Here is a 27592-nt window from a genome sequence, read left to right as displayed (position 1 = left end):
CCAAGCAACTTCAGCAAGAAATTTACAAATGCAGATACCCAAATCTAGGTCTGTTTTCTGTCCTTTCACTGTAAATATCCTGTTAGTAACACTCTGCAGTTTGTGCAGCTGTCTTGTCTGCCTAAGCAAGGCTGAATTAATCCTACGTGGTGTCCTTGCTTCCAGCCCATGGGGCTAAGTACACAAGATGACTGCGAGTTATGTCAAGTCAACTTCTCTTGTAAAACAGTTGGCTAGGAGACTGTCCCATCCTGGTGGATGTTGACCTGGCCTTGGCGTACACTCCTGCATCACCACCTCCTGTGGACCACAGCAATGCAGTATATACTTTGGTATAAAGCCATCAGCCTTACAAAACACTAGCAAGTATGGAATGCCACAGCATGCCTCCTCAGGAACACAGGCTACTGTGAGCACATGAAACAAGTTTTGTGTGTTCTATGCTGGCTTCCATACAATATAAAGTAAAGTTTAAGGTCATGGTCCTTATCTTCAAGGCATGCAATGACCTGGGCCCAGCCTTTCTAAAAAGTGGCATAAAGCTCCAGGATGAGGACTATGGCTGAAAACTGCTCCTTGGGCACAATTGAACTTTTTACTATGAGTGATGTTCGTCAATGCAAGAGAGCTTTCTCAGCAGTGGGTCTAAGACTTTAACTAATACCCTAAGTCAGTGGTCTCCAAACTTTTGAGGGGTTGTGCCCCCCCACCCCTGTTCCTGCTCCACTGGGGCTTGGGGGGAGACACAGCCGGGAGGCCGGAGGCTGCAGTGGGGGCTGACAGCTGGGCCCTCGGCCAGGTGCGGCTCCGCTCCTGCCCCAGCCTTGGCCCTAGGCGGGGAAAAGAGCCGAGACTGGGAGGAGGGCCAGGAGCCAGGGTGGAGCAGAGCTGGGGGCAGGGAAGGTGTGAGTGGTGCTCCCTCCCTGCCCCCTATTGGGGCTGGCCTGGGCCCCACTGCGCCCCACCCCCGCAGGTTCCTCTGGGTCCCGCAGTTTGATAGCCCTTAGGGCAGAAGTCCTCACAGACGTACTACCTCTTATTCAAATTGCAAGGCAATTTCTTGCCGCCTTTAATATAAACATATAGCCACATGTACATAGTGTAAAAACAAATAAAAACCCTACCAAACATTACACTGCACACACAATTATCCTGAGAGGCAGAACAACAAGTGACAGAAGTTAGTCATGTTGTTTAATGGAAGACACTCAGATACTGTGGTGATGAGGGTGTAGCTATTTAGAAGCTAAGGTTCCATATTTACAGAGTAAACTTTCATTTTTCAAACGCAGGGATGGGCAAGTTGACAATTGATGGATTAAGTGTCCAAGGTTCTTCATATCTTGAGCTCTTCTGAAAGTTCCAAGGTACTTTTGGTGGGAAAAGCCCATTTCTAAAGGGCTTATATCTTGTTTGTGCAAAAAGAAGACAAGGCAGAACAGAAGGGCTACACACCTGGGATCCAAAACCGGTGATCAGGTTGTCAAGATGAAGATTAGGCCTGTGTACATCTAAATATGTACAGCCATTGAGAATTACTTACTGGTCTGTTTGCCATATTTCAGTCAATAGCTTTTTTTAAGTTTTCATCTATGCCAGGTATACTGTCTGTGCACCCAGAGCTGCTCATGGAGGGCAGGAAAACAGGGAAATGGTCTTCTGTAGTCAGTCATCAGACTTTTTTATCAGCCAAAATTTGGAGGATTCCTTGTCAAAGCTTCCATAAATCAGTCCAAGCACATCTTAACTCTAATGCCAGGTTTGTCAAATATTTCTAAACCTTTCAAATGGATTTTGGCAGCCTTTACTTTATCAATGTAATCTTGACCTTTGCAAATTAAAATTCTTCAGAAGAACTTGGTTGTAATTTATTTTTGGTAATGAAAGGGTATTCCTAATTTCTATTCCATTATTTTTACTGCATATGAAGCAAAATGTTCTGAAGAATGTCCTCTCCTAAACTCATTCAGCGCTATAGATTAAATGTTACTTTAGTGTACTGTAATTTATTTGGGATGACTGTCTGGTTTTCATTTTGTATTTAGTTCCTCAGATGTTAGCAATGATGGTTGACTTAGAAGAAGATGAAGATTGGGCAAATGCAGATGAGCTTGAAGATGATGATTTTGACAGGTATTTGACAAACCAGCTATCTCAATTAAAAGAAACCCCATAGCATACAGATGACCTGGGTGTTTGCAAGATGGGGAGGCAGCTTGTTTGCATCCTGCAGTCCCACACTCTGCTTGTCCACCACTACCAGCAGCAGCATACACATTTCTCCTTTTTACAGATAGTGGAAGTGAAAATAGAAGCCTTGTGATATAAGTTGGCACCACAACTGGCAGAAAATAATTAATTTAGAGGTCTAGAATTACATTACTGATGTCGGAAGGAAAAGGATCAGAAGCAGTTTATTCTTGGACAGGAACAATGCTAAAGGGGAGGGTGAGCAGACGTAGCAGTTTGTTTATTTATATCTATATATAGATATAGGTATAGATATATATATCTCATTGAATAACTAGCTTTGGGTGTAAATAAATGTTTCTTTATAACTGAAAGACTCCAAATATAAGCATTTATATCTTTCAGCATTCAAACTTATTTGCTTGCAGGGATCATTCACATTCAGAGATGGAAAAAGTGCATTTCCTCATACACTTTTTGAATGAACTGTTGGACCTGTTGACTTTTTACCCTAGACTTTGAATTAATCATGACTTTTTTTTAAACATTAACTTTAGCAATGCAGTTGCTGGTGAGAGTGCATTGGACAGAATGGCATGTGGCCTTGGAGGGAAACTTGTTCTGCCTATGATTAAAGAACATATTATGCAAATGCTCCAGAATCGTAAGTAACTTGATGCATTGTTTTAGAGTCTTAGCTTGTATAATTATTTTTGTAAAGGCTTGTTCAGCTACGTAGCGCTTTCTGTTAATTATCCTTTTGTATTATTAATAGGTGCATATAAAACTGTTGATATTGTAGATAGACTTGTAATTTAATTTATTTTTTATCCAAAATAGATTTTTGAAATTCATCTAATGTGATGAATGTGTTCCGCTTTCGGTGGTCAAGCATAGAGGAACTATTTTATTAAAAGTAGTGAAGTAACTCCAACAGCTTCCCTTTAAAACGTCAGACTTTCTCTGGATTTAGTTATAAATGAGGGGAAATGTCTGTTACATTGAAGAATTTTGATTTATATGGGACTTCTGAGTTTTAGAAATACCCACTGCATATGAGCAGTATGACATTTCCCACTAATTCAGTAGAACAATGAGGATGAGTTTGACTAGATAAAAGTGCTACAGATTGTCACAATTGGTAATTGACACTTCTGGCATCCTTTGCAGACAACACCAAAGGTTATTTTGGATACTGACTTCTCTTTTATCTTTTTTAGAGACAGTCCCTCCAGTTTAGAGTTCGGGCATCTTGCTAAGGCATTGTGAGGCAGTGTAAACTGCCTCTTCCAATCCTCTAACTTTACAGGACTCTAGTCTGCAGGCGTCTCAATCCTACTTTTTTCGCAAGCATTAAAATCACACTGATTTTTTTTGAAAACACATTAAGGTGCAGAGCTCATACATGGATAAGAACGAATCACACACTGAAATACAGTAGTAACCACTATGGTGGACAAGTTGGGTTTTGACATACTGATCCACCTTATAGTAGTATGGATCCCCCATACACCCTGGCCAGCCATCTATCTTCTTCTCAGTTCTAAGTATCCATAATGTTTGATTGTGCAACTGGATTGCTCATTAATCATATTTTGCACATTTGGGTATATTGCACCTTAGAAGGCATGCTGAATTTGATTTGGACAGCGAGGTATATGGGTTGAAGAAGGCCCAGATCTCTGGGTATCCTCTCCTACTTTAATAACATTAACACCAGTCAGAACACATCTGAAAGCCATTCTTGGTTTTTCCACCCCGATAACAAACGTTTTAGTCTCAGTAGGTAACACTCCACATCAAGGTGTACAGCCATAGTGTGCAACACTAGATGTGGTTTGAGCATTGGCCTGCTAAACCCAGGGTTGCAAGCTCAATCCTTGAGGGGGCCATTTAGGGATCTGGGACAAAAATCTGTCTGGGGATTGGTCCTGCTTTGAGCAGGGGGTTGGACTAGATGACCTCCTGAGGTCCCTTCCAACCCTGATATTCTATGTTTTCTATGAATGTGATCCAAGTCCCAAACCACTAGCAGCCTTCTTGTGCTGTTCAATTTCTGAAACGAGTTATTCATTGTAGAAAACTACTTGGATACTTTGGAAACTGATTAATCCTTTGGTGTTCACTACCTTCAGAAGTGGCAGGTACCTAGAGTCTTTATGTAGCCCCTTGGAGTTTGGGGGCTGGGTCTCATAAGAGTTGGAAGCACTCATTCTCACCTGACTTGTTAGTCAGTATGCCCTGATCCTTCCATTAAGCAGGGATGCAGCAATCTGGGTTGAGCGATAGTGACAGGTGAGGCACATGAGGCGCGTGCTCTGCTGGGAAGGAGAACCTGCTGCAATATTTGGTGAAGTGGCATTGGTAGGCTAATAGGAGGGGAGGGCTCTTATTTGCAGGTAGGGAATAGAGGAGAGACAGCAAGGTTTTCTGATATTAAAACTTCAAAAACAATACCTTATTTAATCAACTGTTAAAGATGAACTACAAAGAATTTTTGTTTCTCATTTTTTAGAGATAAAATTCCAGTCTTTTCTCTCAAACCTTCCTTACATAAATTAAAGGTTGTAAGTTTTCTCCTCAGGGGGTGGGATGCCAGAATGTGAGCCCCAACAGGCTTAGGTATCATCTCTCCTGACATCACATGAATGAATGCATGCAGGCATGCATACTAATAGCAGCGAGTTGGAAGGAAGACCTACAATGTGATCTTAATGAATTAGGAAAAAGCAGTGAACTTGAGCAGCAGCAAAAATAGAAGCACTGTAACTGCTGCTTCCCAGCATCCACTATCAGAACTGGCACTTTCTAGCCTAGCTGTGTGATGCAAATCAGACTATCTTTCGCTTATAATGAAGCAAGCTGCAACTCAGATGCCAATCCATGGTGGTGGTGTATTGGTTAAGTTTGCAGGAGTTGGAAACTTTTATGTTGTGACTGTTTAGGGCAGTCCTGTGAGTGGTGGGTTGGTAGTACACAATTACTATATTTACATTATCCTTTAGATTTTCTATAGTACAGAAGAAAGATCAGCCATCTAGACTACTGGGGTTTATGAAACAGTGGAGTAGTGGGAGTGGATAGTCCACTTTACCTCACTATAATATGTCAGACCAGAGTACAGTGGTTTAAAAAAAAAAAAAAAAAAAAAGGCCAGATGTTGAAGTAATTAAACATTTTTTACTTGACTAATTTATTTGGGGTGGGAGAGCTGCAGGCAGCTCTTTTCTCTGGTGCTACATAGTACTGTGGAGTATATGGTACGCTACTTTACAGTTAGTAGCAAAAACTGACCTTCATACGATCCCAAACTACCTCATAATTCAGCAGATGTGTGTGAGTAGCATTAGGGATCATGGTAGTAAGAGCCGAAGTGCCCTTTACAAGTTGTAGCAGTGGAGACCTGATATCACTAATTCAAAATTCTTGACTTTTGGTGTGAGGAGGAGTCTGTCTACCTTCTTCCCACAGCAAAGCAGGGAAAGAGAGAAGGATATTTGACAGATTTGGCTGTATCTTTCCTTGTATGTTTTATTTTCAAACCCTCTTTGTTGTGGTACAAGGAAGATCATTGTGGGCAAAAGGGTATTGCTAATGCAATTCTCCACGCTAAAGGAAAGTTGTTAAGGAGAGATAGAGGTCAGGTGTCAGTCAGGCTAATAGGCCAAACATTTTTAAAAGAGTGAAAGTTAAATTCCTAAATCCATATTTAACCTTAGGCTTCAATTTTTTTAAAAAATTGGCCAATCCTTTGATAAACGTATTAGTAGGATTGAATAGGCTACATGACGACATTAGAAAGTTGGTGTGTGGGAGGAGGGGCGGGAGGGGGGGAATTCTTTGTTAGTCTTTAAATTGGAATGTTCAGTGCTCTTACCTAGATTTTTTTCTTTTTTTCAAACACTGAAGAAGAGGGGCAAGCACAAGAGTATGGAAATCACTGGTAGCAAAATGGAAGATGTCTTTTCCTGAAACATTCCTAGTTGACTTATTTAACTATTTCCAGACAGTAGCACTAGGGATGAGGTATCAATAGCTTAGAATTTCTGTGTTCAGTTTTGGGCAGAAGGGTTTGTCCCCCATTTCCTCAAATTAGCCAGAAGAAAAGGATGTCTGGGTACATGCAGGGGTTGGGAGGGAGCAGTTTTGACATACATAGATTAAATATCCAGACATGTTCTTTTACAATTTTAAAATGAGACCTTCTGTATTCCTGTCTTTCCCTATTCTTATTTTCCAAAATGGATACCTTATTTTCCATGTAATGTCGTCTTACACAGCTGATTGGAAATACAGGCATGCTGGTTTGATGGCTCTGTCAGCTATTGGAGAAGGTTGTCATCAACAGATGGAGGGAATTCTAAATGAGATAGTTAACTTCGTTTTACTTTTCCTCCAGGATCCTGTAAGTTTAATGCAGTTGATTGGTCAAAATTTGTCATTTAACTTCTGCTTTTATAAACACTTACTATTTGAGGGGAATGTTATTTCAGCATCCAAGAGTGAGATACGCAGCCTGTAATGCAGTTGGACAAATGGCTACAGACTTTGCCCCTGGTTTCCAAAAGAAATTCCATGAGAAGGCAAGTAATACACAATCCAAGATAAATTTTTGTTCCATTGGGAAACTTGTTTTGAACATAAACTATTCTGTTGTAGGTAATTGCAGCTCTTCTGCAAACCATGGAAGATCAAGGCAACCAGCGTGTTCAGGCTCATGCAGCTGCTGCACTCATTAACTTTACTGAAGATTGTCCAAAATCACTGCTTATTCCCTATCTGGATAATCTAGTGAAGCATCTTCATTCCACCATGGTGATTAAATTGCAGGAGGTATAATATGCTTAATGATTTTGGGGTGTCTTTTTTTTTTTAATTGCTTTGCTAAAGTCTTCTGTCAAGTTTGCAAAACCCATTTATTATCCTACAGTAATTATTTGACTCTTGTAAAACAGCTGATATGAAATTTGCATTCAGTACCCATCAGTATCAAAAACCGAACATTGTAAATAGTGATATGTAGACTATAACAATATTTTATCAGAATTATAATCTGTACAAAAGCCACATTTGGGGATGGGACAAAATTTAATTGAAAATTGTAAGTGGTGTAAGTTTTAGAGACAAACCATATTTCTTTCTCTTTTTTTTTTTTTTTAATCCCAAAGTTAATACAGAAAGGCACTAAGCTGGTTTTGGAACAAGTTGTGACTTCCATTGCATCAGTTGCAGATACAGCAGAGGAGAAATTTGTTCCCTACTATGACTTATTTATGCCCTCTCTAAAACACATTGTTGAGAATGCTGTACAGAAGGAACTTAGACTTTTAAGAGGAAAAACTATTGAATGCATCAGCCTAATTGGCCTTGCCGTTGGTAAGGAAAAGGTAAGTCTTTAAGATGTATACTGTTAACTGTCGAGTCAGAGAATCTATTTTTTTTTAAAGCCTTTCCACATAATAGTATGTTGCATTTCCTTCACTGACTGCTCAACCTTCAGATTTGTTGCTGTCTGTCATACTTCCAAGTTCCTTTAACTGGGGAGGTAAATAAATATTTCAGCTGGCTTCATTTGAATGGTTTTAGTTCTGTGCCTCATGTTGGTTTTGTTCTGTATTTCAAAGATTACTACCTTGTAATTTAGTCTTTGCTAGATTCAGAAGTATGATATATTCTCCATAATGTTAGACCCTGATTCTTATGGATGGGCAGCTTTGTCTGACATGGCCTGATGTGTGGTTGGAGCTTTACCTATTGCATAAATCCAGGGTTCTAAAAGGAAGATAAGAAAGAAGGCTTTGTAACCTTGGGGAAAAGGGAGCAAATCACATTTTCTCTTCCTGTTCCCTGGCCCTTATTAAATACCTTTAATTTAAATATTGGCATATGAAGCTTAGTTTGTTGTTTGCTTTTTAAAGCAAGTATCTGAAAACATTAACTTTCCTAGCTTTCCATGTGCTTCTAGTAGTGCCACCAGAACTGGTTTGCAGTTTGCTATGATTCTTTATGTAAGAACCCAGATGAAACTGACAGTGAAGTTGCAGCAATGAATTATGGGGCGGGGGATGGGAAGGAGTGTAGGAATATTATACAGTACACTCCTATTTATTCAAATGGCCTAAGGGACAGCTGAAATTTTTGGATATCTGGGCATTTGGATAAACGGAAGTGCTGTTAACTAACAGGGCTATATGGGGGAAACTGGATTTAAATAACAAGGATTTTCAGATAACTGCAATTATATTGTATTCCTTGAATTGGGTGGATAATGTGGGGAGCGGCTGAGAACACAAACATGACATGTAGTCATGTTGCTTAAAGTACTACTAGAAGTTGCTCAGATAGTATGGTGATGAGTTCAGTATAAGGATAGAATGTGCTGTAGGTTGTGTGTATATTCTCTGCACTCAAGATGTCTGACATGATTCAGAATGTTTACTAGCTAGTGCTGCTAGCGTCTCCTGATTCTGGAGTGAAATCAGAATAGACAGGAAAAACACTCCTAGGAAGTTTGACTCCCTGTGTCTTTCTGTATAAATACTAAAAATTAGAATTATAAGTGCTTTTTATCTTCGTTCTCAATCCACTTCATAAAGGGGCATAAATACTATCCCCATCTGCAAGAAAAGAGAGGTACAGATTAATTCGTCTAAGGCCATATGGTGATTTGTAATAGAACTTGAGTCTCATGCCTCCCAATCCAATGTGCTCTCTGCAGTTGGCTTCTCCTTCTAGCTTTGTTAGAGCAGGGATCAGCAACCTTTGGCAGGCGGCTTGCCAGAGTAAGCACCCTGGCGGGCCAGGCCGGTTTGTTTACCTGCTGTGTCTGCAGGTTGGGCGGATCGCGGCTCCCACTGGCCGCGGTTTGCTGCTCTAGGCCAATGGGGGGCGGTGAGAAGCGGCGGCCAGCACATCCCTCGGCCCGTGCCGCTTCCCACAGCCCCCATTGGCCTGGAGCGGCAAACCGCGGCCAATGGGAGCCACGATCGGCCCAACCTGCGGATGCGGCAGGTAAAACCGGCCCGGCCCACCAGGGTGCTTACCATGGCGAGCCGCGTGCCAAAGGTTGCCGATCCCTGCTTTAGAGCATTGGTTCTCAACCTATTTACCATTGTGGGCTGCATATGCAGCTCTGTGTTATGTGGACCGCATCCACACTATATATAGTACATGTACATCTAAAAAAAAATAGTATTTGTTATATGACAACAGTACAATTCAAATTGATATAGTACCTTTCATTTCAACACTGGCAAATATCTACCAAGAACATTTTAAATTAGCAAAATAAGTCAAAACATTAATTGTTAAAATTAATGAATTTACTGGAAGGATGGCATGGCATGGAGTATTGCCACCTTCACTTCTGTGCTGCTGCTGGCAGTGTGGCTGAGCCGAGCACCTGGAGACCATGGCTGCAGTGCCTGCCTACAAAGATGGGAAGCCCTTCCTGGTGCAGGGGTCCCCTCAGCCAGGGACTGTCTTATTTCCCCCCCCCCCACACACACACACACACACCCCTCCAATCCCCAAAACCCTGGGCGGGCACACATGCTTGCCCGGCAAAGACAGGGTTGCATGTGCAGGGCAGACCGGCCCCACTCAGGGACTGCCCTCCTATGTACCCAGACCCTCACCTAGGGACTGCCTCCTGGCACCGAGCAACTGCCCCCAGCACCCAGACCCCCCCCAAGTCCTGCCTCCTAGCACTCGCCCCACTCTATCCATGGACTGTGCCCCAATATTTAGCCCCCCCCATCCAGGGAATGCCACCAGTCCCCCCCACCTAGTCTGTCCCCCATGCACTCCTCCCCGTGCCCGCTGGTCTCCTACCTCAGCTGAGCAGCCCGCCCTGCCCACCTGCTACTGCAGTCCTAGTGCCGGGGAGCCTGCTCCAGTCGGAGTCACGGGACCCATAATCCTGTGGGGTGGGGGAGGCGCTGAGCACTCTGGCCTCCTGCTGATGCTGCTGACCCTGATCCTGCTGGGGGTGGCCTGATGCCACTGGGCCTGATCCTGCCGGCAGGGCTGATGCTGTGTCTAATCCTGTGACACCCATTTTTGCATGCGGCCCCCCCACTGTCTCTGCACGTGGGGCAAGTACCCCTCCTGCCCTACCCTAGTTACGGCCTTGAGAATATCACGTGGGCCGCAGCTGTGTGCTGATTGGCTGAGAACCACTGCCTTAGAGCTTGACCATAGCTAAGGTTCACATCTTCAGTGGAAGATTACTCAAGAAAATATTGCTGTCTTATACTGTTGTAGGAATTTTTACTTTTAAGTTAAATTCTTCTAAAAACAATGAATAACTTATGTGCTTCAACTTGAAATAAGCGCTGTTTGATATGAAACTTCACATGTGGGTGTATTTTATTTCTAGTTTATGCAGGATGCATCCGATGTGATGCAGCTGTTGCTGAAGACGCAGACAGACTTCAGTGATCTGGAAGATGATGACCCCCAGGTATGTCAGAAGATGCTCACTTGTAACAAATATCTGTTGATGCCTAATATTTAATGTCCTTTTATCCTCTTGCCTTTTTTATAGAAAATTTCTGAAGTGTCACATGCAACATAAGTGTGTAACTGCTTCTTAAAAAAATTAGCTGTTCAGATCTTTTTGCCACAGAACCACTCTCCTAAGTCTACTACAATGCATGGGATCTGCATAGTGTAGAGGTGGTTGAAAAGTGAAATTCCTTAGAATGAAAGGATTTGAGAATCGAGGAACTTAAGAAACCTGACTTGCAATGCAGGAAATGGAGGGAAATGGTACATGGAGTGCCAGCATCAGACTTCAGCATATGAGTCTCTGTAATGGATAGTCTCTTTAGCACTGGATCCATTAACTATATTCTTATAGTGAATAGTTACTATTTTATTGTGGTTTTACTGTGAAAATGACCTCAAATGAATTAAGATTTGTATTTAACTTCCATATCAAATTGCTCAACCTGTATCATTTGTTGTTTTTTTCTAACTGGTAATACTGCAAATTCTACTTGAGATCTGAAAACCCAAGTGGTCATTTTTCATATTACTTCTACACCAGTAATATTGTAGTTTGACCATAGCAGACTAACTTGTTGATGCACAAGGTAGAATAAAATTTAGCTCTATTGTGCTGCATTTTTTCAACAGCACCATTATTACTAAAACTTGTCAGGAAGAAAATATCTTCTCCCTCTGTCTGAGGATATTTGTAATAAATAACATTTTCATATTTACTGTACTGGTTTCTGACCTCCCAGGCCGAGATATGTTGTATCAGTGCCTCTTCTCAAAAATACTAGAGGCAGTTCAGAATTCTCCATGAGGTTCTGGTCTTAATTTCTTTCACCCTCGTACCAGATTTTCTGCCTATGGCAGTGCGAGCAGCAGTTCAACCCTATCTTATCTATTGTAGCCCTAGCTTTAAAGGATGATTTTGAGACGGCAGCTAGCAAAATCTTTTCCCCACCCTATCCTTTTGGCTACCCTCTGACCTACTTCATCCATTTATTGCCCCTCTCCCTATGGCTGAGCTTGCCAATCGAAGCAAACAGAGGGGCTCCATTTGTGAAGAGACCTTTGGGAGATACAAGGAGAGTTCTGTCACAGCTGCTTTCAGTCTGTGGACCCTTACTCTGTGTAAGTTCGTTGGGTCCGTTGCTTTCCTGCCATACTGTTTAAGACTTTTCTGGATACGTTTCTGTTTGGCAGTGTCAGTTCTCTTTGAACATTGGGACAGAGAAATCCAAACTAAAATTTTACTCTTTTAAAAAAAAATAGTTTGCATGAGCAAAACTGGTATACCCACACTAGATAAACAGTTGAAGAGGGCAAAAGGGTCCAAAACAGTCTCTGGCAGGTCAAGTTTTTTGGTTTGACCTTATTAGCTGTTTTATAGCGGTCTCTATCACCTCGGAAGCGTGCCTTGCTGAGAAGAATCATTTCAGGGTGGATTAGAGCGGAGCAATATTGGTATTACAGGGACAAGAGGAAGTTAAAGTAGTCAAGACAGGAGATGGCAGGGGATTTGCACAGATGTTCTAGCAAAGATAAAGGTTCAGCTCTTCAAAATATTCCCTAAAAGGCCATGCCAGTTGAAGAGAAGGGTCCCATCATAGCTTTTGTATACCTCTGTGCCCCCATGTAAACTATCTGTCTTCACTTGTCAGTGAGGGTTAAAAGATTATTTTTACTTTCCAGCAGTATATTGAAGGTAAGCTGTTTTTGGTGGGGGTTTTTTGCAGCTCATAGACATTGGATTAATAAAATGTTATATTTAAACCCCATCTATTTGAGATGCCCTCTTGTTCGTTCTTCCTAGATCATAAAAACACTACTGTTCAGTGCAAAACTTGATTAATTTCCTTGAGTCATTCTGTACCTCTGTTTTTTATGGTCTGCTACACTCTATTACCTAGTTACATGTTCTGTGTTTCGCGGTTTTTTTGTTTTTTGTTTTTTTCTGGATCTTGTCTCTTCATAAGTGTATCTGAAAATTAGTTCCCTTGAAACACACATACAGTAGATCACTACTCATGTACCTTTTTTGGAGTTGACGCTTCAGTAAATCTTAACTTTGCAAATTACATAATTTTCTTTGAAAGAAACTTAATATTGGAGACCCTGAGGGCCAAAGTGGTTCCACTCTGTGGGCACTGCTCTGTACTAGAGCCAGCAGATTGGAAGCTTGAAGATAAAGGATTTCCTAGTCAATGCTTTGCTGAGGGTACAGATTCATGTGTGGTGATGTATAACAGCTATGTCTTTATAGAACCACTTAAAGGTAAAATTGATTTTTCTTTGCTTTGAGCTGCATTTTGTGCAGTTTGGCAATATATAGATAAAACATAGCAATTGTGTATGGGCAAGACCAGGTTTAAAACAAACAAAATAGCTGTGTCCTTGAGCCAATCATTGGCCTTTGAGTCAGTGTTCATCTTGGGAAGACCTCCCTGGAATCCAACATGAAAAAAGCAACTATCCAGCATTTATACAGCATCCTCCACAGATGCACAGTGGACTGTCTTGGATGCCCCAAGCATAAGCTTTCTTGGCACAGTGAACCATGCAACACCTGACCCTTGTAAGCTTGGCTCCAGAGGTGGTATGGAGGCCCAAAATCAGGTAGCTCTTCATACAGCATGGTTATGTGGGAGTTCCTGGTAGTGACAGTCTTTCTTCCATTCTGTCAGATTCAGTGAGCTGATCTCAATGGAGTGTGTGCAGCACTGTCCAGATAGGATTTCTGTTGCACAGTTGGTGGCAGGGTGCATCCCAGATATTCCTGAACAGTGTCAAGTGGCATTTGCTGTACCTTGGTGATCAGTTTGTTGGCTGCATTCTGATGCTGGTTGTCAGGAGGATAAATATTGACTAGGACTGGTAACATACAAAATGTTTGTTGGCTTCAATGTGCTTGTAACAATTCTCATGGAACGATTAAGCTCTTTTCTGTTAATTTAGTGTGTGCAGAATTTAACCAAACTGGGGCACAATGTTCTCCAGCTGAATAGCAGGGAGTGAGCCCCAAATTATGCAGTGTTAGCATACTAGATCCCCAGATAGACCCTACCAGTTTAAGTTTTTGCTCTTGATGTTTTGAGCTACTTTGGTTGGGGTGTGTGTGTGAGATCTTGGGTGACCTCTAGATACACTGGCTTTGGATCACATGCCAATCACTGACCATTCAAAAAGATGTTTAAGCTCAGGTTGGCTCTGAGCATGCCGTAAATGGAAGCATGTTAACATGGTCTTTGATGTACTTGGTTTTCATTTCCATGATCAAGATCAATGCCCATAAACCACCTGGAGATGGTATTTAGTAGGTCATTGATGGGTACATTAAATAAAGTTGGTGCCAGCACCAAGCCTCTTGGGAGTCCATTCTTCTGTAATCTCCAGGTGCTGGGTTTTGTGGCCCAGAGCTACCTGAAAATGTCTACCTCAGGCCATCAGCTCAGTTGCCATGACAACCCATCTAGGAAGCACTCTTGACACTTTGTACAGCAAACCAGTGTGCCAGATGGTGTCATAGGCTGCTGTAAGGTAAAAAAGGACAGCTCCACTTTTCTGCTCTTGAAATCCATTCTCACTGTACATAGTGAGTGCTAGCATTTGGTCCAAGTGCTTCCATTTGGTTGGAATCATCACTCAAAAGTTGTTCTGTCATAGGCATAATTCTCTAAAGCATCATCCACTCCAAGAGTTTATAGCTACAGCTTGAGTGATATTGGATGATAGCTGGCTGCTGAAGAGTGGGCTTTACCTGGCTTTGGTAAAGTTGTCACCGTAGCTTTTTGTCGTATCTCAAGTATCGTTCTCCTATATGACATGGGACATGAAGCTGGACAGGCAGTGTTGGCTTTTCTTCCCATGTTGTAGTTCTGGTGATACATTTTCAAAAGCTGAAGGCTTTCCATGTGTTCATTTATTTTAGTGCCTTTCTTATTTCTTTCCTAGAGAATGTCTGGAAGTTTTTGTCTTGGTTCAACTGAGGAGAGTCCTTGTAGTGGTGCCACTTTTTTCTTTTATTGACCTCTCAAATTTTGTTTGTCTGCTCTAGTGATATTGGTCAGTTAACTGTTTAAGTAGGTCTGCACGTTCTTTGTCAGACATGCTATATAGGCTTTTTGGCAGCCATGTGGGATGGTCTTGGAGGCAGCCTCAAAGATGGCTTTGGTAAACTTTGAGGAAGCTTGATCTATTGAGATGTTATACGTGATAGACTGTATATTGGTCAATGAGCTTAGTGTAATTACTCCAGTCTGCCTTTCTTTAGTTCCAACATAGCCTTGGACAAATAGTCAATATGGGTATGGTAACCCCTCTTTGGATGAAGATGGGGCAATGTAGCTGTGGGGGGAATTTCTAAAGACCCTGAAGGTGGCTAGTAGAGGGCAGTCTGTAACTGAGGTCGGGGGAGCAGCCTTCATTCCAGCAGGTAGAGTGAAAATTTGGCTGGTTGGTTAGGGTTATGAAGATGTAGTTAATTGAGAGAGATCCAATTTGTAAAGTCTGTCCCTCTTGGATCAGATTCTGTATTGCTCCAAGTTGTGTGGTTGCTGTTTAGTCTCTAGCATAGATAGGTGGATGCTAGAGTGATGATACAGTAGGGCGTAATTATTAGGGGGTTGGTACACAGCCACTTTAAAGTTGTTGAGCCTTATGATGTCATAGTAGTCAGATGTAGATGGTAGACTACACATTGGTAAGTTGGGTCCTACATAAGTGGCTCAACCATGTTTTTTCATGAAGGCTGTAATTTGAGATTGAAACCAGATATTATAGCTGACTGGCAATAAAGGAATTAACATGGGTTTCCTAACAGCAGATCACATCAATGTTGTGGCAGGAGGCAATGTTTTCAAAAACAGAGTGCTTTGTGGCTCTTAGGCAATGGATGTTCAACTGTAGCACCTTGAGGGAAGGGTCAAAATGTATAGTATTTCCTTGTCTTTGTCTCTATCCTCGGTAATTGTGATCCAATAATCTGACCACGATACATTTTTAACCACTTGTTATATACTGCGGTGCGTTTCCTCCCGTTTTGTTTTAATACACATTGAAAAGGGTAATGATGAGTGTGCTAATGTGAGTTTTAAAACTGCTCTCACAGATATCTTACATGATCTCTGCATGGGCTAGAATGTGCAAAATCCTTGGAAAAGAATTTCAGCAGTACCTTCCTGTCGTCATGGGGCCTTTAATGAAGACTGCGTCAATTAAGCCTGAAGTTGCTCTACTAGACAGTAGGTTATAACGATTACTTTATTTTGAAAAATCTTTGAAATAAAAGATTTGGCAGCATTTGTAGAACTTTTTTTTTTTTTTTTTTTTTTCTACAACAGCCCAAGATATGGAGAATATGAGTGATGATGATGGTTGGGAATTTGTAAACCTAGGAGACCAGCAAAGTTTTGGAATTAAAACTGCAGGCCTTGAAGAAAAAGCAACTGCATGCCAGATGCTGGTGAGTAATGGGAAATCTTGGTCAGCTACTTCTTGCTAGGTTTTCTATGGAATTAAATTAATAGTTAAAAGTCAATAATGATTAAATCTGAATCCCATATATACAAGTATTTTATTCTTGCAGTACTAGGGTGTGGTTGGGCAAACTTTTTTGTGGCCAAAGATAACTCATTCATCCTCAACTTACTGCTCGCATTCAAATTTAAGTAGTTTTCATTTTTAGGTTCATATTGCTGCAGTTTAGGTTTCAGACTCTGCAGATGACTTAAAAATACGGAAACTTTTTTCTATTGGTCTTAAGTTCTGTTAACTTTTATAAAAATTAAGCCTTGGGACAAATGTTCAGATGTCAGCAAAAGGAGCCCTATAAAAAGAATTTTCTGTCTTATGTATCATAAAGTATACACATTTAGTCTAAGATATTCAGCCACTAGTGAAAAAATATACTCTGCCATCTGGCTCTTTCCAGATAATATGGTAAAGTGGTAAATAAATGCATTCTAACGTGGCTTTTCCATTAACTCTGACCTTACTCTGGTTGTCTACTATCCTCCTTGAACATTTCATAATTTAAACATTTTAGTAGTAATGCTTTTACCTAGTGCTGATAACGTTAAAATTACCTTTTTTGTTTCAGGTTTGCTATGCTAAGGAATTAAAAGAAGGATTTGTGGAGTACACAGAGCAAGTTGTAAAACTGATGGTTCCTTTGTTGAAATTCTATTTCCATGATGATATCCTTTTTCATATAAAAACAATAGAGATTAACTAGCAGTTTTACTTCTGAAAAACTCAAAACTTCAGCTATGCTAGTCATCTTTCCATGAATATGGAGAAAGTAAGTTCAACAGTGTTTTATTCTAGTATCGGGAAGGTGTCTGTCTATAGCTAACCTCACTTTCAGTATTGTATAAATCGGGAGTTTAAATTTCTCCAACCTGATCCATTGCAAACAAGGTGTCAGTCCAGCAATAAATACTACTTTGACCAATTCTTTAAATTCTTTGTCCATTGGCTTGGGCGTCTAGTTTGAGTGCATATGCAAATTAGAGTTTGGGTCTTAACTTTCTAATCTTACAGTATGCACTCGCCTCTGCATCTAGTTCGTCCAACTAAAAAGCAGCACTGACTATCCCTAAATGTCTGCCTTCAGCTCTTATCTGATTAAAAGCCTCCATAACATAACTCAGAGCGTGAGGAAGTAGTAAATAGGGTGGGGAAATGTCCAAAACAACGCTGAAGTATTATTTTGGTAGCTGTTTACTAGTCTTGCCACAATGGGCAAGGACAGTTTTTACAACCTCAATATTTAGCATATGTTGTTGTGCTTCTAGATCATAGCTTTATTCAAATTGCACCATTAAAGGATGCTGTTAGCTTTGGCAAAAATGTGCTATATTTAAATTTATGTATTTGTCCAATACTTTGGTGCCTGTCAGGTAAATAGTACAGGTACCAGCAGAGTCACTTAACATGACAAATATTTTTTATGCCTATCTTGCTAAGCTAGTCCAGTTCCTTTGGCAAATAAGGCTTTTTTGGTTCTTTAAAAGAAAATTAAATAAGTAAATGTAAATGTTAGTTGCAGCATGAATCAAGAAGCCAAGGAAATGCTTAGATAGCTCTTCTTCAACCTTAGTTTACATTGTAAATCTTTAAAACTTTTATATAGCAAACATAACTTTTTTACATCCAGTCTCTTTGATTAAATGTCTGGGTAGTTATGAAAATGAGTATGTTTCAGCTTGGGGTGACTGGTCATAGTTTAAGATGGGAATTTAGTACCTTTTTTGTAGTATGTTTCCTGATGCTCATGTCATAAAAGTACTTCAGTTTGATCTCAATTATCCAGTATTTCCTTAATAATCAAACGTGTTCGTGTGGCAGCAGCAGAATCTATGCCTCTTCTTCTTGACTGTGCTAGAGTTCGTGGGCCAGAGTATCTCACACAGATGTGGCATTTCATGTGTGATGCGCTTATCAAAGCTATAGGGACAGAACCTGATTCAGATGTACTTTCAGAAATAATGCATTCATTTGCAAAGGTGATCTTTTTTCTTCATAGAACTGTTTATACCATTATCATTATTATTGAAAACTTGTATGTTTGTTTTTAGTGTCAAGGAAATTTAGTGCTTGCCATAAGTTTAAATTACTAATACAGGAGATTTTTCCAACAGTTACCTATCATTTGACTATATATTTTGTTAGCTTAGTTTAATGTGACTAATTTTCATAGCTAATTATTGAAAATGTCTATTGAATCTTATAAATGTAGTTTTTTCTGGATTAGGGAACACAATTTTTCACTTGCATAGATAACATTTGTTTAAAAACATTAATACTGAATATCAAACAAAAGTCTAGAAAAAACACTAAACAATTTTACTTATAATATGGATCTAACCTGTAAAATGTCAGTTCCTTAATTTTATAAGCCTAGAATTAATATGAAAATTCTTTTTAAAAAAGTTTGCTATTTTGTCAGTGGTAATCTGAAGTATAGCTCTAGTCAGTGTTTTCAACATGTTAAAATTTCACTGCCACTATTTGAGTAGTGTTTAATGTTAAAAACTTCTATTTTGAACATACTGTATTTCACTAGTGCATCGAGGTAATGGGAGATGGATGCCTTAACAATGAACATTTTGAAGAACTTGGAGGAATATTGAAAGGAAAACTAGAAGAGCACTTTAAAAATCAAGAGTTAAGACAGGGTAAGTTAGTGCCACCTTCTGTGTATTAGAATAAGTTTTATAATTTGCACTAAAAGCTCTCAAAAGCAAAGATTCTAAACATCTCGTATTGACTGCTTGTTCAGTTATCCTCTCCTGAGTTACCTCACCTTGAGATCCAGCAGCAGTAAGCTGAAACTAGATACATTCAGACTAGAAATGAGGTGCAAACTGTAACTAGTTATTGACCTTTGAAACACCTTACCAAAGGATGTATTCTCCATTTGAAATCTTTTCCAAAAAATGTTGTAGCTCAATCAGAAGTTGATGTAGAAATCACTAGGTGAAATTCTAAGACAGTCAGACTAGATCAGTGTTTCTCAAACTGGGGTTGCCGCTTGTGTAGGGAAAGTCCCTAGCGGGCCGGGCCGGTTTGTTTACGGGGCAGGTAAACAAACTGGCCCGCCAGGGGCTTTGTCTGAACAAGTGGTGACCCCAGTTTGAGAAACACTGGACTAGATCAGAATTGTCCCTTCTGGTCTTAAATCTGTGACAACCTCCCAATCCTACAGCAATGACTGTTTTTGGTATCCCTTTTCCCTGCTTTTCTGGTCTATTCGCTTTTCCCAGGCCAAGGTTGCCCTTCTCCCATGCTCCCTCACATATTTACTCCTAACCTGTTCAGTGCATTTTCCTTACTTTCCCAATGTCTCCTTCAGGCACTCTGACAGAAGGTCCTGAGTGCTTCACCCTGCAACTGTTTCTGGGGTCCTCTTTTATCTATTACAGCATTTTTATCAACTGTTCCTGCACTTTTGCAGGAGTGGGTCCTAGAGAAAACATCTAAACCTTATAGTTTGCACTTATTCCTTTTAATTTAGTGAAAAGACAAGATGAAGACTATGATGAACAAGTTGAAGAGTCATTACAAGATGAAGTAAGTTATTTCTTTTTTTGAGTTTGTTTAAAAAAAAAAAAAAATTTTTTTTTTAGACACTTTCAAATTCCACAGAGCAGCAGCTATGTGGAGACAGACATTACACCACAGTGACATGCTGCTGAATTGAAATAAACAACACCAAATCCTTTGAGACTTGCCCATATGGATCCCCAGTATTGGAGAAGTGCATCTTTGATATGTTTCCTCAGAAGTATCTAACAAGCATTGTCCATTGGTGCTACACCATGTGCTGGAACTTGAAGATATATCCTAACTGCTGATGGAACAGGTTTAGAGCAGAGCTTTTCCTTACTTATTTCCTCTTTTGAAGAGCTTTTCTCTTCTAAATAGGATTGCTTTTTAATACTTTTTCAATCGTTGTTCTATTCCAAGTATTGTCAAAGGTTCAGCCCAGTTGTCCTGCCTTTTCATCTTCGTGCCTTTTGGGCCTGTGTGGTGTTGCTAACCCAAGCAACAGCATGACTCAAGGTCAGGCAGGCTGCAAGCCATTTGCCTCCTTCAGTGTCATCATATGTGTTGCTGATGATGGTTAGCTGTCATCAGTCCCTGGGTGGAGACTGTAGAACCTGAAAGTACTGGGAAGGAAACTTCTAACTATTTCTGATGGAGGAAGCTCCTAGGGTTTAGTCAACCAAGCCCTGTATCTAACACCCAGAACAGTTGACATTTTAAAGGGCCTTTGACTTAGACCTACTCACTGAAGATGGCTGCTTAAGGCCTGACAGAGGCAGTGCTGTAATTCCCAAAACTCTCCATGTTCAAAGGAGAGCATGAAGGTTGGTACTAAAGTCCCTCCGGTACTAAAGTCCCTCCAGTGCCAAGTCCTGATAAGCAGGGCTAAGAGTCCTGACTGTCTGTTTCTCAGTACTAGGACTTTCTCAGTACCAGGACATTGGTCTCTAGCTGGATGAAGAAGCAGAAAAAGTGTATTGGTACATATTGGAACCACAAGTTATGCATCCCAATCTACCAGATCACTTCGCTATCAGAGTAAGATTTTCCACCTGCATTTCCATTTCAAGCTAACAGTTTAGCTCAGAGGTGGGAAAACTACCGTCCGCGGGCCATATCCGGCCGGTGGGACCCTCCTGCCTGGCTCCTGAGTTCCTGCCCTGGGAGGCTAGCCGCGGCCCCTCCCCTGCTGTTCCCCCTCCCCCGCAGCCTCAGCTCGCTGCGCCACCGGCGCAATGCTCTGGGTGGTGGGGCTGCAAGCTCTTGCCGAGCAGCGCAGCTGCAGAGCCCAGGCCTGACCCGGTGCTCAGTGCTGCGCGGTGGCGTGGCTGGCTCCAGCCGGGCGGCGCGGCTGCCCCTCCTGGTGCTCTGGATGGCACGACTGTAGCGCTGCCAGCCACCAGTGCTCCAGGCAGCACAGTAAGGGGGGCAGGGAGCAGGGGGGGTTGGGTAGGAGAGTTTGGGGTGGTGGTCAGGGGGGCGGGATTGTGGATAGGGGTCAGGGTGGTCAGGGGGAACAGGGGTTGAATGGGGGCAGGGGTCCCGGGGTCCCGGGGGGGGGCGCAGTCAGGAATGAGAGGAGGAGGTGGTGGGAGGCAGTCAGGGGCGGGGGCTCCGGGCGCTGACAGTGGAGCGGGAAAAGTGGGGGGTTGGATAGGGGCCGGGCCACGCCTGGCTGTTTGTGGAGGCACAGCCTCCGCTAACTGGTCCTCCATACAATTTTAGAAACCTGACGCAGCCTTCAGGCCAAAAAGTTTGCCCGCCTCTGGTTTAGCTTCTGGGTTATTTGGGCACTAGATTGGGAACTCTGCAGAGGAGTCCAAAAGATTATATTGGAAAGCAGGAAACATTCTACATGGCAAACTTTTCTTTGAATGAAGTCGTGGAAAGATTCTACTTTCTTAGAAAAGAATGGACTAGATGTGGTCCTCCATCCTTTCTGATTTTTGAGTACTTAATAGTCAAAACTTTCATTGAGTTCACTGTTCATTTAGCTGCCAGTTCAGCTTTTCACCTTTTCAAAGCGTGGATCATGAATTTTAATTCATCTTGTGGTTACAAAGCTTGTTCTGCATTCTCCCTCCAGTGTATGAATATAGTCTTTGTTCTGTTTCTACAGTGCCTAGCATAGTAAGATCCTGGTGCAGGATTGGGGATCAGAGATGTTACCACAGGACCAATTAATTAATCATAGTAATGCTCATAGATCCACTGTTTTGAGCTTAGGGGCACATCAGTTTTAAATGTTTCCAAAATGCGCCTTTACAATGGCTATATTAAAAAAATGCATTATTCCTACTTTGCGCTCCAGACACATTTATGAAAGCCTTATTTCCTCAATTTGTCCTCCTAGATCTGTGCCCAGTTTGAGAGCAGTCCTGCAGTGACTTCAGCTACTAATTTCTCACACACCACCTGGAAGGTCATAACTGCTTGTTAATTTCCAGAACTGGGGAGCCATATGAGCAGTTCTTGAAGGCGAAAAAGTGGTGTCTTACCCTAACGAATGATTTTTGGAAAATGTCCATATGGATCCACACACCTCAGCCCATTCCAACTAGTCTCTCTTGTTCGGGCTATTCAGTTAATTGAAGGAACTGAGAGTGGTTGGGGTCCATGCCCTCTCTTAAATTCTCACAACTAAACAATGGGATGCAAGTGGTCTCATTAGACAGTACTTGATAGAAGTTTCCAAAATCCTGTGCCAGGGATGCATTTCTCCCAAGAATATGGATGGACATACATAGTTATTTTGAGAAAAATCAGTTACTGTACATAATCATTCTGTGATGTACGAAATCTGTAAGGGAAATATTTTAACATTCAGCCTTGCTATATTTTCATAGCTACTGAAATTCATTGGAAAGCAAATGTGAGTTACGTTTACTAAGAGTTACTGCTATACACCTTGTCATTTCAAAATGTATAGAACACTTTTCTTTTTACCAAGAAAAATAACCTGGCGTAAAATTGTTCCCATGAACTTGTCATGAGAGGAATGACTTAAATAGAGTAATCTTACTAAGCGCATTAACTTTTTCTTTGAATAGTGTCCCTATGGTTACTCCACTTCAGGATGTGTGCGTGCCCATACGCTTTTGATCCCTGGGTCCACACCTGCATCATAGATATCTTTGGTCTCTGGTGAATGGGTGGGACAGATCTGCCGCTGCTCCAGTTGTTTCTCAGTTGCCTGTGGCTTGAGACAGAGCAGTGCACTGTTAGCTGTAGCTAGCCAGTGACTTGCTGCTCTTATTGTTTGTTCATTCTGTCATTCTTTTATTTTATATATTTTTTTGAATTTGTTTATTTAACACAGCTTTGTGCTTTTGTGGAATTCCACCTTTCCTTCTTTTATTTGCCCAATCTGGGATATTTTCATTCTCTCAGCCCTCAATCCACAGCCACAAGTAATGAGTTATGCCAGCGGTTCTCAAACTTCATTGCATCATGACCTTCTGACAACAAAAATTACTACATGACTCCAGGAGCGGGGACTGGAGCCCGAGCCCCACTGCCCTGGGCTAGGGGGCCAGAGCTGAAGCTCAGGGGCTTCTGCCATGGGCAGGGGACATGTAACTTTAGGCCGCCTGCCCAGGGCTGAAGCCCTTGGGCTTTGGCCTGGGCCCCAGTAAGTCTAACACCAGCCCTGGTGACCCCATTAAAATGGGTTCCTGACCCACAGTTTGAGAACCCCTGAGTTATGCCCAAGATCCCAGGCTTCAAACTCTACCAGGCCTGCCATAGGCCTTTTCCTTGCAGTGACAGGCATTCAATATGTCTCCACTGCCTGGGAGAGACTCGTGTCCCCGCCAAATGTACGATCTACTCAGGAGTTAAAAGCGGATCAAAAAAGTTGGAGATCAGACTAAAACTCCTGTTGATGGAGCATTCTCTGAGACCCTGGGGTCCAAACCACCACCTTATACATTGGATTTGGTTGTTCAGAGCGGCCTGGTGCATCACAGTTGCTATGGTAAGCAAACCCTGGGGTCCTTCAGAACCATCCAAACTCCAAAAAAAAAAAAAAAAAAAAAGACCCCATTTTACAGAGCAGGATAAGAGCAAGGAAAAGTCTTGATCTGTGCCAGGACATGAAGACAGACTCAGGAATTGGTGAGGCTCTTACCCACTCTGGTCACAAGACTGCAGCATCAGCTAAAAAGACCACATTGCATACTGAGAAGCCATTGGTAAACAATCTAGAGTGGTGTCAGCACTGAACTCCGTACCTTCAAAGCAAATGGATTTTAAAGCGGAGCTGAAACTGTTGTTGATACAGTCTTATGTACCCAGCTGAGATGGGAATATGGATTGCACTTCAGTACCCTCTCCTGTACCACACTATATGATGTTCGTCCATCGTTATCGATGAAGACCTCAACAACTCATTCTTTTGATGACCAGGCTTTGTGCGTCCGAAGATGACTGATCAGTCCGATTCGGGCGTGGAACGTCCTGTCACACGTCGGGCAAACATGTAATGGCACTGTCGATGATGTATGAGCAGCTCTGGACTTGCGCAGCTCACGCTTTTTTTCAGCCTCAGCAATACGCCTTGCCTCAGAGGTATTACTGCCTGTGTGAATGAGGCTGTGCCATGCTGAACGGTTCAGTGCGAAGGTTTCCCATGTGGCGGTGTTGATCTCGAAGGACTTCAAGGAGGTCTTCAGCGTGTCCTTGAATCGCTTCTTTTGACCTCCATGGGAGCGCTTTCCCTGAGTGAGTTCTCCGTAGAAGAGCTGTTTAGGAATGCGTTCATCTGACATTCTCACAACATGTCCGGCCCACCTGGTCTGGGCTCTCATCAGCAATGTGTGAACTGACGGCAGACTGGCTCTAGTAAGGACATCAGTATCGGGTACTTTGTCCTGCCATCTGATTTTTAGAAGCTTTCGCAGACAGGAAATGTGGAAGTGATTGAGCCTTCGTGCATGACTCTGATAGACAGTCCACGTCTCGCAGGCGTACAGCAGAGTTGGAAGCACCACTGCTTGGTAGACCTTCAGCTTCGTTGGTAGGCTGATCCCTCGACGTTCCCAAACATTGAAGCGCAATCGGCCAAATGCAGAGCTGGCTTTAGCAATTCTGCAGTTTACTTCATCATCGATTGACACTGCTCGGGAAAGAATACTGCCCAGGTGCGTGAAGTGGTCCACTGTCTGAAGTCTCTGTCCATTTACAGTGATGGACGGTTCTGAGTACGGAGCGTGGGGAGCTGGCTGGTGCATGACCTCAGTCGTCTTGATGTTAATAGTGAGACCGAAGTTATTGCATGCAGTTGAAAACTTGTCCATACTGGCTTGCATTTCTGGCTCAGTACTAGCATTCAGAGCACAATCATCAGCAAAGAGAAAGTCTCGAAGTACAGTTTCCTTCACCTTGGTGATGGCACGCAGTCGCCTCAGATTGAATAATTTCCCATCAGTTCTATACTTCAGGCCTACTCCTTCAGAGCAGTGTTGAAAGGCATCAGTCAGAGTGGCAGAGAATATCCTGCTGAACAAAGTGGGTGCTAAAACACACCCTTGCTTGACGCCGTTGGTGACTGGGAAGGCCTCAGATGTTTCACCGTCATCCAGGACACGAGCCATCATACCGTGATGAAATTGACGTACCATTCGTATAAATCTGTCTGGACAGCCAAATTTCGACATGATCCTCCACAGGCCCTGGCGACTGACAGAGTCAAATGCTTTCGTGAGGTCCACAAAAGTTGTGTAGAGTTCACGATTCTGCTCTTGACATTTCTCCTGTAGCTGACGCACAGCAAAGATCATGTCAATAGTCCCACGACCTTTGCGGAAGCCACACTGTGATTCTGGCAGTAAGCCCTTCTCCAGGTGAGTAATCAATCGGTTCAACAGAACCCGTGCAAGAACTTTCCCCGCTGTAGAAAGCAGCGAGATTCCACGGTGATTGTCGCATACCTGGCAATTGCCCTTTCTCTTATAGAGGTGCAAGATGGATGCGTCTCTAAATTCCTGTGGAATGGTTCCCTGCCCCCAGAAGGACTGAAACAGCTCAGTGAATTTCCGTAGCAGCACGGGTCCACCGACTTTGTACACCTCTGCTGGTATGGCATCTGACCCTGGGGCTTTGCCACTTGACAGCTGATTGATAGCTTTCTTCACTTCGTCCTCTTCTGGTGAAGCATCCATGGAGTCATTGACTGCAACTTGGGGCATCTTGTCAATGGCCTCATCATTGATGACTGAGGGGCGATTGAGAATTGCTTCAAAGTGTTCAGCCCATCTCTGGAGAATCTGCGTCTTCTCTGTAAGGAGCACAGTACCATCAGAGTTCAGGAGGGGAAAGCTCCCAGAAGACTGTGGACCATAGAGTGTGTTAAGGGCTTCATAAAACTGCTTAAAGTCGTTCCTGTCTGCATATGCCTGTATTTCATCTGCTTTGGCGCTCAGCCACAAGTCCCGCATTTTGCGCAATCGGTTCTGTACTGTTCTGCGAACGTTGATAAAGGCGGTCTTCTTTGCCGCCGAGGATGGATCGTTTTGATATGCACGATGCAGGCGGTGCTTCTCAGCAAGTAAGGCCTGGATTTCTGCATCATTTTCATCAAACCAGTCTTGCCGCCTGCATGTGGAGGGCCCCAATACCTTCGATGCAGCTGTATGGACAGCGTTGCGGAATCGCTCCCAGTCTTTCTCAGCGTCATCCTCAATACGAAGATCAGCAAGCTCATTCTCTAGGTCTTCCGCTAGATTTTCAGTGATGCGGCTGTTCTTCAGCTTTGACACATTGATCCTTTTGAGAGTCTTACAGCCTTGCGGTCGTCTCTTCGGCATGATACGGAGCTTCATTTTGGATACTATGAGCCTATGATCCGTCCAACAGTCAGCGCCACACATCGCTTTTGTAACCCTGACATCTTGTCTGTCCCTTCTCCTGATGATGACATAATCGATCAAATGCCAGTGCTTGGAACGGGGATGCATCCACGAAGTCCTGTTGCGGGTAGGAAGGCGGAAGACCGTATTGCTGATCAGAAGGCCATGTGCTGCACAAGTTTTCAGCAGTAACAGGCCATTGCTGTTGCACTTTCCCACTCCATTTTTCCCGATGACTCCTTCCCAGGCTGCGGCATCGCATCCGACTCTTGCGTTAAAATCGCCAAGCAGAATCAGCTTATATATATACTGAGTTCCAAGGGTCATTCTCCAGATTCTCTGGTGCCATCCTTGCTCCTTTTCCATGAGGACCTTCAGATCCTGGAAGAACTCAAATTGCTTTTACTGAGGGATACTGAAAGAGTTCTCGCTGGTACCAACTTATCTTCTGGAGTCCACTTACCCTCCAGTCCTGCCATTCACAGTAACTCATCCTCTGGTACCAACACGGTCAATGGCCTCACAGAATTTGAGGGTACTGAGAGGGACTTTCAGCTGGTACCCCTATCCTCCAATACAGTCTTGCTGCCCAATTGAGTCTTGGCCTCCAGATGCAGTAACCAGACCCTTTCCAGTCCCCAGTACTGACTTGACAAACTGCTGGTACCAGTACCACTTGCCCCTCCGATGGTCACTGCGGCGGGCACTTCATTTGATTCAGAGGTGTCCAAGGCTCCTCCACCTTTCTGTTCTAGCCTCCCTCCCTTAAGGTGCACCCCAAGGAAGAAATTACACTCAGCAACTTTGGGGTCTTGCCCTCTTTCCTTATGCCCCATGAGAGTTGGCTTATTGGAACCCAAGGGCCCCTTATGGTGGTCAGCTCTACAGGGTCCCTTCTTGTAAGAGGGCATGCCAAGAACAACTACTGACATCCTCAGGTCCTGCTCCATAGGAGGAACTTAGAGGAGCAAGAGCTGGCTGGAGAAGCAGAAATACCGCCTTCCCAC

The 27592-nt window shown here is 42.6% G+C and overlaps 1 protein-coding gene across 1 annotated transcript in view; it reads left to right on the top strand.

The window, feature by feature from the left end:
- The window catches only part of IPO5 (importin 5), an 88254-nt gene that overhangs the window by 25061 nt on the left and 35601 nt on the right, over nt 1-27592 (top strand). The window contains exons 9-21 of the mRNA XM_065401488.1: nt 2046-2133; nt 2748-2854; nt 6471-6595; nt 6684-6773; nt 6850-7023; nt 7359-7577; nt 10571-10654; nt 15797-15929; nt 16029-16150; nt 16787-16883; nt 18022-18194; nt 18755-18866; nt 19706-19761. Of these exons, the coding sequence (XP_065257560.1) occupies nt 2046-2133; nt 2748-2854; nt 6471-6595; nt 6684-6773; nt 6850-7023; nt 7359-7577; nt 10571-10654; nt 15797-15929; nt 16029-16150; nt 16787-16883; nt 18022-18194; nt 18755-18866; nt 19706-19761 (1580 nt within the window). The remainder of the gene's footprint in view (nt 1-2045; nt 2134-2747; nt 2855-6470; nt 6596-6683; nt 6774-6849; nt 7024-7358; nt 7578-10570; nt 10655-15796; nt 15930-16028; nt 16151-16786; nt 16884-18021; nt 18195-18754; nt 18867-19705; nt 19762-27592) is intronic.

Source organism: Emys orbicularis, chromosome 1 (genome assembly GCF_028017835.1).
Source record: "Emys orbicularis isolate rEmyOrb1 chromosome 1, rEmyOrb1.hap1, whole genome shotgun sequence".
NCBI classification, from domain to species: Eukaryota; Metazoa; Chordata; order Testudines; family Emydidae; genus Emys; species Emys orbicularis.
Note: the sequence above shows the minus strand (reverse complement) of the source record. Positions and strands in the feature narration are given on the sequence as shown.